This window comes from Megascapheus bottae, chromosome 2 (assembly GCF_031878675.1).
Source record: "Megascapheus bottae isolate mThoBot1 chromosome 2, mThoBot2.hap1, whole genome shotgun sequence".
Lineage (NCBI taxonomy): Eukaryota > Metazoa > Chordata > Mammalia > Rodentia > Geomyidae > Megascapheus > Megascapheus bottae.
This window is the reverse complement of record NC_143510.1, coordinates 53552558-53566466: the sequence shown is the minus strand read 5'-3', so window position 1 is coordinate 53566466 and position 13909 is coordinate 53552558. Positions and strand designations below refer to the sequence as shown.

At 52.7% G+C, this 13909-nt stretch overlaps 1 protein-coding gene across 2 annotated transcripts in view; it reads right to left on the bottom strand.

The window, feature by feature from the left end:
* Lrp1 (LDL receptor related protein 1) overlaps positions 1–13909 on the bottom strand; it is a 91364-nt gene that overhangs the window by 35627 nt on the left and 41828 nt on the right. The window contains exons 16-30 of one of the 2 annotated variants that reach the window (XM_090327495.1): positions 12752–12892; positions 12505–12630; positions 11813–11929; positions 10799–10879; positions 10029–10079; positions 9005–9172; positions 5926–6108; positions 5167–5367; positions 3925–4170; positions 3534–3731; positions 2414–2618; positions 2080–2244; positions 1081–1325; positions 647–778; positions 160–387 (exon numbers count right to left, since the gene is read on the bottom strand). In XM_090327495.1, coding sequence (XP_090183621.1) covers positions 160–387; positions 647–778; positions 1081–1325; positions 2080–2244; positions 2414–2618; positions 3534–3731; positions 3925–4170; positions 5167–5367; positions 5926–6108; positions 9005–9172; positions 10029–10079; positions 10799–10879; positions 11813–11929; positions 12505–12630; positions 12752–12892 — 2487 coding nt within the window. The remainder of the gene's footprint in view (positions 1–159; positions 388–646; positions 779–1080; positions 1326–2079; positions 2245–2413; positions 2619–3533; positions 3732–3924; positions 4171–5166; positions 5368–5925; positions 6109–9004; positions 9173–10028; positions 10080–10798; positions 10880–11812; positions 11930–12504; positions 12631–12751; positions 12893–13909) is intronic. The other variant, XM_090327498.1, reaches the window with a different exon arrangement.

Below are 13909 nucleotides of genomic sequence, written 5' to 3'. Positions count from 1 at the left end.
GTTTGGACATCTGCAGGGCACAGGCTGGAAGGGGAGACGGCATGGTTTCTGAGGTCAGGTGACCCAGAGTGGCCAAGAGGGAATAGGACAGGGAGAAGGAATGTCAGGATTGGGGTCAGGTGTGAATTCTGGTTGAGGGGGAACAGGGCCACACCAGACCTGCAGAGACGACCGTCTCCACGCCTGTGCCATTGATGAAGGCCCGCTTGATGGCCTGTGTCCGCACGTCGGACCAGTAAACTCGCTGCTCGCGGGCATCATAGTCCAGCACCGTGACATTGTCAATGTCAGGCACCGTGAAGGAGATAATGTAGTTGTAATAGGGGGCATCCAGGTCCACACCCCGAATCTCCATCTGACGTGCGTAAAGCAGGAACTTCTTAAACTCTGTGGGGTTGAAGAGGACAAGGCTAGTCTCTGAGGGTGGCCCTGAGTCTTGAGTTTCAGATCCCTTCTTGCTTCCCTCTGCTAACTGCTGGCTCTTGGCTCTGGGATAGAAACTCTGTAGCTTCTTCTTACCGTGTCCATCTTGGGGACACTTCTAACTAGAAAGCTCTCTTCCTTTTACATGTGGGTATCTGAACACTCCCCTCTGGCTTCAGTTTACCCAGTTTACCAAGGGCTCTTGAGAGAGGGGCTGCCCTACCATAGCAGGTAGTGTTGTCTTTGTGGAGTTTCATGAGATGGGGGCAGGCACAGGAGACGGTGCGGTTGTAGTTGATGAGGCACAGATGGGAGCAGGGACCCCGGCCCCCATTGGCCTTACAAGGATTGGGAGCTGGAAGGAAGAGAACAGAAAGAACATCCTGAGACTTGGTAGTCCCTACCTGTTTTGTTTTTTCACCTATGCCTCCCCCAAGTGGCTCTCATGCTTTGGTCCTGCATACACACATGTGTGTGTGAATGTATGTGTACACACACACACACACACACACACACACACACACACACATCGGGCTGCTAGGCTGTCCTATGCTGCTAACAGGCTGCTCCACCCCTTGTTTGAACAGTCTCCCTCCCCATCAAGCCAAATGAGATGCTGGCGCTTTTCTGTCAGCCTCTGAGGTCCTGGTCTCTTACCCATGGGTTGTCGGGAGGGGTGATACACCTGCAGGTCGAAGGGCTGGGTGTTGGTCCTCTGTACCACAGTGACATTGTGACCAGTCCACTTGTTGGCCTTGGCCAGTGTGTTCGTCCTCCAGTCAGTCCAGTACACCTCCCCTCCATACAGTGTCACTGCAAATGGGTGTGACAGGAACTCGTGTCCCCGAAGCACCTCCATGTGGCCGGAGCCGTCGTAACGGGCTGAATAAATGGCATCTGACCTGAGGGTATGGTCAGAGGAGAGTGAGGATTGAGGGGACATGGGACACCCTTCCCAGGGTGCCCACTCTCCGGTGCCCAGGCCCACAGCCCTCCCAGCTGCACCTTGTAGCACTGCTCCTCCCTGTGGCCTCCATGCTGCAGAATCCAACAGGTGTCAGTTCCCACCCTCAGCCCCCCTCAGGGGAGCCTGACCCTCTCTTCACCAGGATTGTCACTGACGACCAACACAGGGTTTAGGTGCAAGTTAGAAAAAGGCAGTCAAGCACTGGTGGCTCAAGGCTGTAATCTTAGCTACATAGGAGACTGAGAGCTGAGCATCACAACTGGAAGGCAGCTCAAGCAGAAAAGTCTGTAAGACTCTTACCTTCAGGGAAATGGAAAAAATGCCAAAAGTGGAGGTGTGGCTCAAGTACTAGAATGCCAACCTTGAGAAAAACAGGCGTGTGAGAGCACAGGCCCTGTGTTCAAGGCCCAGTGCCCTCTCACCTCCACATAAAAGGCACCTTCTCTGGAGAAGTGATTAGGAAGGTCTTCCCCTGCTCTAGGCAGACACAGGGACGAGGAAGGGGCACCAGTGACAGCTTTCCATGGGTCTTCTTTCTCCTACTCGCCTCTCTTCCCCCTGCCCTTCTACAGTGCTGGGTCTTTGGCCCACTGTGTCTCACTACCCTTGCAGCGTCAGGCTTCTCCTGTTGCCCTGGGGTTGTAGACTTAGGCCTCTCCAGCATGCAGGAGGGGGTCAGGGACACTGACCTGGCGTCGATCCAGAGGATACGCTTCTCCAGGTAGTCCACAGTGAGCCCGTTGGGCCACCCCCCAGAGCCTGTCTCCCGGTGGACGGTGCGGCGCCCGGCCCCACTCATGGAGGCTGCCTCAATACGGGGTAGGCTGGCATCCCAGTCTGTCCAAAACAGGATCCTGGAGAATGGGGAGTGAGGAGGAGGAGATCAGGAGGGAAAACCTCAAGGCTTGTGGTAGGATTGTAGGTACAGGACGGGAAGAGGGTCAATGGTACTGAGGAGATAAGTACCCCTGGGCAGGCTGGATGGGACTGGCTCACAGGGCCAGGGATGGGCAGAGTCCTTACCCATCCCGGGGATCCAGTGCAATTGCCCTTGGGTGCTCGATGTCCCCAGCCAGCAGGGTGGTCCGGAGGGTCCCATCCAGCTTGGCCACCTCAATCTGATCCAGGTTACTCTCTACCCAGTAGATGTTTCCTGCAATCCAGTCTACAGCCAGGCCCTCGGGTGTGGCCAGGCCATACTGAATCACTACCTCAAAGCTGGTCAGGGCTGGGAAGAGAGAGTTGTGCGGGGTTAGAGTCTCTTGGGTGTGTGGATCCTAGGAGCTTTGAATGTTCTATCTACCCTCCACCCTGGCACCTCTGCCAATCCCTCAAGTGCTCCCCTAGTGAACTTCCCTACACCCCTATTCTTCACTCAGGCTGCTCTCAGGAGGCTAAGTGGAGAGAAATGAGGTGGAAAGAGAACATCTACCCAGAGCTCTCAGAAGGACGAAGCTTAGGGAGGGGATCTGAGGAGAGCAAGGAGACTTCAGGGGTTAGACTCCACTAGGAGGAGCTGGAGCCACCACAGAATGTCTTAAACATTTTCCCATGCAAACAGATGTATATATCTTATTACTTTAGCCAGTTGCAGGATGTGACTCGGATCATAATTTACTTAGTTATTCCCTTGTTGATGGATATCTTAGATGGGTTGGTTTCCTTTATTACAAGCAACCCACCCTCCTTTGGTAAGCTGTGACTCTTCTGAGCCTCTGCTCAGGAGTCAATGCACTGGGGACCCGTCTTGACCCCTCAGTGCAGTTTCCTTCTGCCCAGGTGGACAGCAGGTATGCGACCCTGCCATCAAGGCCGCCGTGGGACTGAAGGCCAGGTACTCCAGCTCTACATGGCCTTTTCTTTTCAAGCTTACAATTCCAGCACTTTGGAGCGGAGCTCCAGGCCACTCAAAAGAAAGGCTGATCATTTTGTTAATTATCAGGCTGGGAGCTCGGCTGACAATAATTATGGGGCATCGGGCTCTCAGACCCACAGCAAAATCTAGACCAATTAACAGCAGCGTGGGGGATGGGGAGCCAAGGCTTCTGCTTTGTGGCCACCTGGATCTTGGTCTGTGGCCCTAAGTGACCAAGTGCCCCATCAGTGTGCAATCCCGGGATCAATTTCAGGCACAGCCAGTCACCTCCGTTGTCCAGTAGCTTCCCACGGTAGATCTTATCCTCCACCACATCCGTCCAGTAGAGGGCGCTCTGGCTGAGATGGAAGTCCAGAGCGATAGTGTTTCGCAGGCCAGGCACTAGGACGCTGTAGTCCCCTTTGTGAAGGTCAATGCGTCGAATCTCATGGCGGTTGGAGAAGATGATAAATGGCTTGAATGGGTCTAAAGTGGGAAGGACATGATGCAGTCAGTGAGGCGGGGCTCGCTGTCTCTGCGTTACCCTGTCCAGGTTTCTGTCGCCTCTGGCCCTGAAGCCTGAAGGGAAAACTCAGCCTTTGGCATTTGGCCACCTAAACCTGGCTTGAACAGGCCCAGACCTGCTTAGCCTGCCCGGCCACCCTCCTCCGCATCTTACCCAGGCTGCGGCAGCTCTCCCCATCAGGCTCCAGGACCCAGCCTTCATAGCAGGAACACTTCACGCTGAACTTGTTCTGGTCACACTTCTGGCTGCATTTGAGGTGCTTGGCACAGTAGCTCTGGATCTGGCAGGTATGGTTGTCGGGGCTCAGCTCCATACCCAGAGGGCAGGAACACACAATGCCTTCTCCAGGTGCAACTGAGCAGTTGTGGCTGCACCCGCCGTTATTCAGAGAGCACTGGTCTGGGGGGAGGGAGGACAGGCCGGGGGCAGGCCTAGGGTCAGGATCTGAGAGCGAAGGCAGGCTATGGACCTGCTGTGCTTCAAGTTTTGTGCAGCCCAGATCAAGCCTTGGCGTTCTAGCCACAGTCCCCATCTTCCCCATTCCTACCAAGCCTCTGCTCTAATGTTTCCAAGACCAGGGTTGGGGTCCCAGCACCAATGCCTGGGGCCATTGTTCCCATTCGTATATCTCTTGTCTCTATTCCCTGCCCCTTCTTTGGTCCACAACTGGGACTTCAGCTTTTTGCTTCCTCCCTGGAAAGGGTCTTAGGTCCAGTCCCTCTCCTAACTCGGGTGATTTAGAGCAGAAGGGAACGTCTCCCCCAGGTCCTCTGACACACCCTGAAGCTGTCGCCTAATGGCCAATGGCAGTTCAGCCAGTCCTAGCAGCTGTATCTTACACTGTTCTCCTTCCAGTAAAGCAGTAAGGCTGCTCTATTTCTCTCTCCACGTACCATCCTATGGCTCTTCCTGACTCCAGACTCCCTCACACTGCTCTGCTTGGATCTTGGATGTGTACCCTCCTCTCCTATCTTGTTCTCACAGCAAGCTCTACCTGCGCCTGAGAGCGCAGTTAAACCTCTACGTCTTCCCTAAACCTGTGTGATCTTCAGTCCTCAGCTTGAGCCTCTGCCAGACCAGGAGGGGAGTGCCACACTGTCCGCATGCTGCTTTAGGAGCAGTGTGATCTTGGACCAGGCTATTTATGCTCTCACTGCCTCTACTTTCTCGTCTGTAGAATGGAGACACAGTGGTTTCGGCCTCACAGGCTGCTTCCTGGAGTAAATGCCATAAAAGTGGGAAAGGACTCACACAGTGCCAGCGGGAGTCTTGAGTCTTAAATCAATCAGTCCTGTTAGTGATGACTGATCCTCTTCCTAGAAGTCTCCCCACAGTCCTGCCTGGTCTCACCTTCTCCCCATGTCCGTGACCCTCTCAATCAACCCCAGGCCTCACCGCAGAGCTCGCCCTCGTCGGAGCCGTCTCCACAGTCGTCATTGCCGTCACACAGCTTGTCAGGGGGCAGGCAGACCGAGGTGTTGTTGGCACAAGGATGTGAGGGTGGCCTGCAGGCCAGGGACTCACAGTTCTCTTCATCTGAGTTATCTTCACAGTCACTGTCACCGTCACACACCCAGGCTTTGCTGATACACCGAGCTGAGGGGTGAGTGCAGTATTAGGGGCCAGGCCTGAGGTCCACGAGGAACCCAGGGGCTTTTTTTTGTTGGTGGTGGTGGGCTTGAACTCAGGGCCTGGGTGCTGTCCCTGAGCTTTTCTGCTCAAGACTAGCATTCTACTACTTTAAGCCATAGCTCTACTTCCAATTTTTCCTGGTGCTTAACTGGAGATGCGTCTCATGGACTTTCCTGCCCGGGCGGACTACGAACCAAGATCCTCAGACCTCAACCTCCCAAGTAGCTAGGATTACAGGTATGAGCCACCAGCGCCCTGAGGCCTTTTCTGTCATACCACATAGGCAACAGAAAAGGCACCAAAGCTCAACTCTGCCCAGGATTTTGATTCCCAGAGTCCCTTGTACCAGCTCTGGCTCCTCCACGCCTTTCCCAATGGGTTATGCACAAGCCTTCTTGTGCTGCCTTTTGTGTCACAGTGTCCTCATCCCTGCAGAAGTAGCGGCCCTTTGTCATAGCTCTCAAGATAGGCTCCTCCTACCCAGGTGACCCCATTTCAGTGTTCTCTAACCCTTCTTTTCACCTGAGTCCTTGCAGCCAAACTTGACATTCGGGTCACAGACGTGGGTCACTCCCTCACAGCTCTTCTCATCACTGGAGTCCATGCAGTCTGTGTCTCCATCGCAGCGCCACCGCAGGGGGATGCACAGTCCATCCAGCCGGCACTGGAACTCATCCGTATGGCAGCCACCAGGGGGCCGAGTGGCTGCAGGAGGGAGGGGGAGCTGAGGGCGAGCCTCCCTACCCCCTTCTCTATGCAGAGCAGGGGTGTGAGCTGAGAGGCCTTGTCCTTCAAGGAATCCAGAACCATCTGTAATTTTCCTGTTTTGCACTGGGATCTCAACCAGCCAAGCATTCCTCCACAAGCTCTGTGTGTGTGTGTGTGTGTGTGTGGTGGGGAGGGCGGGGGTGTGGTCTGGTACTGGGCCTTTGCACTCACGGCTGGTGTTCTATGAATTTGAGTCACACCTGCACTTGTCCATTTTTGGTGGTTAATTGGAAATAAGGAGCTCACAGACCTTCCTGATGGGGCTGGCACCGTCATTTTCAGACCTCAGTCTTCTGAGTCGATAGGATTACAGATGTAAATCATGGATGCCTGGCTGTCATAGCTATCAAGTGCTAGTTAAGTGCCACGTACTGTCTCTGGAGCTTGACTTCTAGTATAGGGAGAGAGGTCCAGCACTGAACTGCAGGTAATGACATATGCTTGGGGGCTGTGGAGACAACGCCAGGTAGAGGCTGGGGCTGGATGGGATGACACTCAGCTAAGATAGTCAGGGGAGATCTTTGAGTAGGGGGCATAGAGCAAGCCACAAGTGTCTCTAGAAGCACAGTCTCAGCAAAGAGAACATCTAGTGCAAAACTGCTCATAAAGGATTATGCCAAGCACACTCAAATAATGCTCAAGAGGTCTACAGAGCTGGAGCAGAGTGAAGGGGAGGTGTCAGGGGTGCAAGTGGGAGATCAAGGAGGGACCACGAAGAAGGGCTTGGCCTATACTCCCCATGTGCAGAGAGGCAGAGCAGGCTTGAGGTTAGGGCTGAGTGTGAACTATTTCATTAAGATCATTCCATCCACAGGATCTAACTCCAGAGGCCAGCAGCCCTGCAAAGGTGCCACCCAAGTGATAGCCCAGATGGCCTCGAGGTAGGCCAAGCCTCTTTGCCGGAATGCCACTGGGTACTGGACTCCTCTACTGGTCTGCCCATGAACATGGCGGCACTCTCAGCCTGGGCCTGCACCTTTGACAGCAGCCTTCAAACTGCCTTTCCTTCCTTAGGGTGTCTGAACCTTTCTGCAGTCTCAGGGTAAACCTGATTTGCCACCGTGCCTACACTGTCCCCCCATCAGGCCTCCCCATCCCCCCATAGAAGTGCTCAGATTCCCCCTAGCAATCTTCAGGCCACCTCCAACCCCACTGAAAGCCACTCACTCTCTCTCAACCCTTTATCCACAATCGAATCTCTCATTAAGGTCCCATTCAAACCCACTTCCTCCTCCACATGGGTCCCAAATCATCCTGACTCAGAACCATACTTATCAGCATCAGTGGGCCTCGAATGATGCTGGCCTCATTGACTCATTTCATAGAGAAGCCATGTGTCTAGGTTTGCCTGGCTCATCCGAGGGCCGTCAAGACTGCTCTCCACACCGCACAGCCTTCAGGGAATCATCCTTATAGACCTCAAGACAGCAATGACTATCCTAGTCACTTGGTCCTTCTCAGAGTCCCTAGAGACTCCAGACTGTTTTTCTAAGCCTCCTATTTTTCTTTCCTTTCCCTGCTGCCCCCCCTTTTTTGGTGATGGTTCTGAGGCTAGAACTCAGGGGCTGGGTGCTTAGCTTTCTTGCTCAAATATGGAGCTCTACCACTTGAACCACACTTTCACTTCTGGCTTTTTGCTAGTTAACTGGAGATAAGAATCTCACGCACTTTCTCACCCAGGTTGGCCCCAAACCCCAATCCCCAGTTCTTAGTCTCCTAATTAGCTAGGATTACAAGTGTGAACCACAACACCCTGAGCCTCCTGTGACATTCCTAGGCCTTTCTTTCAGATAGGGGTACGTGGTGGCACACATGTTGCTCAGATCTGTCCCCCTTAATGTGGGCTTGTACCTTAATTCCACCAGACAGGCTGTAAATAGATAGACCATGTACTAGATAAGGACTATAGGACTATGTTGGCCTATGGTGTTTAAAAAACTTAAAGCCTCCAGGTACTGGTGGCTCATTCCTATAATCCTGGCTACTCAGGAGACTGAGGTCTCAGTGTCATGGTTCAAAGGCAGCAGGGGAAAGAAAGTTTGTGAGACTCATATCTCCAATTAAGTACCCAAAAAGCTGGAAGTGGAGCTATCGCTCAAAGTGGTAGAGTACTATCCTTGAACAGGAAAAAACAAAAAAAGCTCAGAGACAGCTCCCAGGATCTGAGTTTGAGCCCCAGGACCACTGTCTCCTTTCAAAAAAAAAAAAAAAAAATGAACCTTCCATTTCTGACTTTTCTAGAAGCTAGCAACCCTGGATCTACAGGGGTTTTTTTTGTTTTTGTGGTACTAATCAGCCAACATCTCTGGATGTCCTCCAGAAAACAAAGCCTGGATGCCAGGAGTCTCAACAGGCCTGTCCCCTTCTCCTTTGGATCCTGGGTACTCATTCCTACCTGTTATACTCCCTGTTTTCAGGCGATTTAGGAAACACAGCCCTGTGCCAAGCGCTCTTGGAGCATGATCTCACTAAATCCCATGTCATTGCCGTGATATCAGTGCTATTATTACCCCAGAGAGACTATGTAGCCTGCCCAAGGCCACTCAGATAATAAGTTGCAGAGCTGGAGCCCAAAGCCAAGGCCACCCGGCTGCAAGGCCCGTGATCTTAGCCCTGTGTGTGGCAAAGATTTGTTGGCCATCTCCCTCTCCAATGGGACTGGAAGCTCATGAAGGCCTGGGGTCAGTGTCCTTGTGGAGGACACCCTGCACCATCTATTATCGCATTTTGTTCCCAAATGAGGACAGGCACACCGTGGATAGATGGCTGAGCCAAGCGGCCTGACGCAGTAGGCCCCTTCTTGTTCCCACTCCATTCGTCCCAGGGGGCTCACCCTGGTTGGTGCAGTTGGCATGTGTCTCATCGCTGTAATCCCCGCAGTCATTGTCCCCATCACAGGTCCAGTGCTCAGGGATGCAGCGCCCGCTGTTGCACTTGAACTGGGTGCTGGAGCATGAGTGGCTACAGCCAGCCTCGTCGCTATTATCCCCACAGTCATTGTCTGGGAGGAGGGAAGGGAAGAAGGGGAAAGGCAGGGAGGAGGTGAGCAGAGCAGCTATCTCGGTGACCCCAGCTTCACCCCTTTCATCTCCCCATTTCCGCCCACAACCCCCACCACCCCCCACTTGAAAAAATAACAAACAGAAAAGACACAGAAACTGCATAGACTGCAGCATGCACCATGGCCCACGTGGTGGGGTTAGTGGGCTCCAGGAGGGCCACTGAGTCTCAGAAAGGCTGGGGGTGGGGCAGGGGCAGGAACTCTTGCAAGGGCAGGGACAGGGTCTGATTGCTTTGGGGACAGGCAGGCCGGGCTTCTCTGGTTGGGGAGGAAGAGAGGCAGATGGAGGGTACGTCAGGTTCTCTCTGGGCAGGGAAGGGCTTCGTTAGGCCCTGCGCTTGGCTTGGTCTCTGCTGGGTACCTGTGCTGGGTGCTGGCTCATGGGGACCTGCCTGTGGCTGGGGGAGTCAGAGCCTCTTCTAAAGATTCTGAGGATGGCTGAATTAGCATCCTGCCTTCTAGGCCCTAAGGTAGGGGGTGATGGGTTGCCCTTCATCCACAGAATGACTAGGAAAACTGGGGTCTAGACGCCCTCTCCCATGGGTTGTGTTCCTGCTCCTTTTCCAACTGGATTTTCCTTCTCCCCTTCTCATCGCCCTTTCTGCCCCCTCCTCTCCTGGGTTGTGTTCTCTGCCCTCTGCTGTTTTGTTTATTAGTTTTGTTTTGTTTTTTCCCCATTCTCCTCTGCTGCTTTTCCTTCACATTCTAGCAATTCTGGGACAGGGGCCTGGGGCCTCAAGGTGGCTGAGGCCAGCTGAGGCTCTGGGGGATGGTGCATGTGCTTCTATGCACTGACCGGCAGGCTCAGGACAGGTCTTTTCATCAGAGCCGTCCCCACAATCCTTCTCTGAAACACAGAAACCGCCAGGGCAACCATTGGCACTGGAGACATGGTAAGGAGGAGGGCAATGTGGCGCTGACTCAACCCATCCTCACAGGAGAGCCAGGGCCAGAGCCGCTGGGACAGCACGTTACAACACAAAACCACCCCAGACACAACAGAGCCGAGACGCCACACACAGACATCACACGCAAGGCTCAAGACTGACATCACCTGGTCCATGGCTGACTGCCAAATGAGCTCCTGAGCCTGGAGCTTGGAGCTGGGGTGCGGGGAGGGGGGACATGGGGGATACACCAGGGGGCGCCAGGATATGGGGGTTGTAGGGAAAAGAGAGCTGGATCTATACTCTCCTTGCTTTGTCCCTCTGTTTGTTTGCTGGTTTGCTTTTCTCACTCATCTTTGACTGTCCCTGAGCCCTTCAATGGGGGTGGGGGGAGGGGTAGCTCAAGCCTGCCTAGGGGAGAAATGTGAGATAGGCAGTGTGAAGGGGGGGGGGTAGCTCAAACCTGCCTAGGGGAGAAATGTGAGATAAGCAGGGTCTCCAAAGTCCACTTTGGTTCCCTTCTCTTTTCTCTCTGCCAACCCATAAAGGTTTCAGGGAAGAGCCCCAGCATGGAGAGAGCCCCAGCTTGGATCTTAATCCTTCTCTTGCTATCAAAGACCTGGATACAACTTCAAGCTTCCTTAGGAATCAGGGCAGTTGAAGGAAGGAAAGCACTTACCGTTGTCACACCGCCAGTTGATGTTGATACATCGGCCGTTGCTGCAGGTAAACTGAGTCAGGGGGAAGCAGGTGGGGTAAGCTGTCAAGGAGAAAGAGCAGCAGGTAAGGCCCTCAAGATGACACAGCATCCTGAAGTTGCTACATAATCTACAAACAAGTCATTCACAATAGGTGAATTTTGAGTTTTCTGTGGCCCTGAAAATTGGTTTCAGTCTTTGTGAAGAATAAACTGTCCAACTATAGATACATTAAAAAAATGTGTACTGATACTTTAAAAATGTGGTATGTATACACAATGGAGTATTACTCAACCATCATGAATGAATTATGTTTGTAGGAAAATGGATAGAACTGCACATCATGGTGAACGAGATAGGACAGGTCTTGCATATTTTTGCTCACATATGCAATCTAGACAAAAAATGACAATGATGACAATGATAATGATGATAGTGATGGGGGATTAGTGGGAGGAGAAAGGAAAGGAAAGGAATTTGCTGCACATTTGTCACTTGCATTGGTTTGGGTTTTTTTTTTTTTCCTGCTTAATTCCAAAGACAATGTAGCTACTTCTGTGGAGAAAGAGGCCTCATGTTTAAGAATGAGTATTAAGCATATCTAGAATATCAAAATGGAAAAAATAATCACACAGCAACCTCATGCTAAGCAGCCAGGCACAGGTGACTCTCCCACAACCAGCAGCTTAGTTAGGGGAGGGAGAGGAGGGGAGGGACGGGCAGGCCCGGGGCTCAGCCAGAACTCTGCTGTTCATCCCTCCCCATTAAAAACACCAATCCTTTGGCGTGAGTGCCCAGAGCCAAACATCAATGCCATGATGGCCGTGCTATTATTAGCTTATGTCACAGAGGAAACTCAGCAAGGCCATAGAGACTAAGTAACTGGCTCAGGGCCAACCAGGTACTAAGGCCCTAGGTCTCTCCAGTCTTACCCAGGGCATGTTCCTAAAGCCTTCACCTCCCCAGGCTCAGCCTGGCTTTCTACTCTCTCTCACCACAGGAGGCTGACTCATCAGAGCGGTCCCCACAGTCGTCATCCAGATCACAGGTCCAGGAGATGGGGATGCAGCGGCCACTGGCACAGGAGAACTGGTTGGGTGGGCAGGTGCGAGCTGGGGGATGGGACAGATGTGAGTGTGTTCATCATCCAGGACCTTGTAATATCTTGTTCCCTGTTATCCTTGGCCTGCTTCTTACTGTCTGCCTTTTCCCCCTTCCTTCTTTCCTTCTCTTTCTCCTTTCCTCCATCCTTGCTTTTTTTTTTTTGACACAGTCTTACTAGGTAGCCTAATAAGCTGGCTTAGAATTTGCTATGTTGCCCATGCTGGCATGAAATTCTCCATCTTCTTGCCATTGCCTCCCAAGTGCTGAGATTATAGGTGCATACTCGACTACTTCTCTAACCCCAGGATCTAAATCCATTCATGTACATCTCATATCAATGGTTTATTCCATTGTTTAAGAGGTCTCTGGTATTCTCCAAGGAAAGGCTTCAACCTGTCTCACTTCTCAGCTCCAGTCTTGAGCTATGCCCTGCCCCTTGCAAGCTCCGTTCTGGGAAGGGATGCTTTCCATTGCCTGCGGGCTCCCTGCTCTCTGCTCTGATTGCCTGGGCTCTTCTTTCTTCTGCTGAGCCCACTCTGTCTGCCCAGGCCCGATCCCCATCTCCCAGGCCCCCATGCCACACCTGAACAAGTAGCATTGGATTCGTCCTCACTGTTGCCACAGTCATTGTCCCCATCACAGAGCCAGCGGTTGGGGATGCACCGGTTGTTCTCACATTTGAATCGGTCTGAGGGGCAGGTGTGTTGATCTAGGGGTGGGAGTGAAGCAGATCAGGGGTTAGTGAGAGGATGGGGCCTAACCAGCTGGAGACAGAGGCTGCCTGAGCCCCTTCCTCTGTCTGCTGCTGACTGGGGATGGGGGTGACTCACGGCAGAGCGCTGGGGCCTCGTCACTGTTGTCCAGGCAGTCGTTGTCCCCATCACATTTCCAGCGCTCCTGGATGCAGCGGCTGTTGGCACAGGCAAACTCGCCTGGCTGGCACTGGGGTGGGGGCACGTAGGATGGATTCGCTGTGGGCACCACGGGAGTATGAGGGGAAGATCAGACTCAGGTCATGGGCTAGGTGCTAAGCCCCCTCTACCTTTTTATGTCTTAATGGTATGTCTTAATAATACACAAAGGAATTTTTTTCCTAGTACAGATTTTTCTCATGAACCAATTATCTGGAGAGATGCTGCAATTCTTCTTCAAGCAGCAATAATGATGCATATTCAACTCCAAATTCTTGCACGAACCCCATACATCACTGCCAAGCAGTGGTTCATGAGGTCCCTTTAGAAGTCATCTCAGAGACTCCCCTGTCTCCTTTGGGTCCAGGACTGCTCTGGACTTCCTTGGCAAATCCATCAACCCCAGAGGGGAGGAGAGGACCCAGAACTCTGCAGGCTCTGCCCCTCCCTAACGTGAACACATCAGTAATCAAGCAGCCAGCACTCCAGCATTGGTTCCTGTGCCCCAGGCCCTCCTCTAGCTTTGCATTTTCTCTTTCCTTTTTCCTCCCTCCCTCCTGCCCATTCTCTGTGGGTCTGTCTGTCTGTCTGTGCCGGTATTAGGGCCTGAACTCAGGGCCTTGGCACTGTCCTTTAGGCTTTTTTGCTCAAGGGTGATACTCTAACACTTTGTGCTCTTTGCTGGTTAACTGGAGAAGATAAGAACTTCATGGCTTTTCTGCCCATGGCTGGCTTCAAACCACAACTCTCAGATCTCAGTCTGCTGAGAAGCTGGAATCACAGCCATGAGCCATTGATGCTCAGCTGCATTTCCTGTTTCTCCCCTCTCAGCCTTCTCTAGCCTCTGAAACCTGTCAATGGGTGCCATGGGTGGCTATTTTCTTTCTCCTGTCCTTTGGACCACCAGGCCTAGATGTTGGTATTTGGCTTTTCCTCTTGCTTCTCACTACTGCTTCCTGTCTACCTTCACTTCTGCTTTCCAAAAACCCAGTGCTGACTTTCAAAGGACTAAAGCACCAGCTTCTCTCCCAGGGATTTTAGCTCCTGGCTTCATGTCACTTGCTCTACAGTCACACC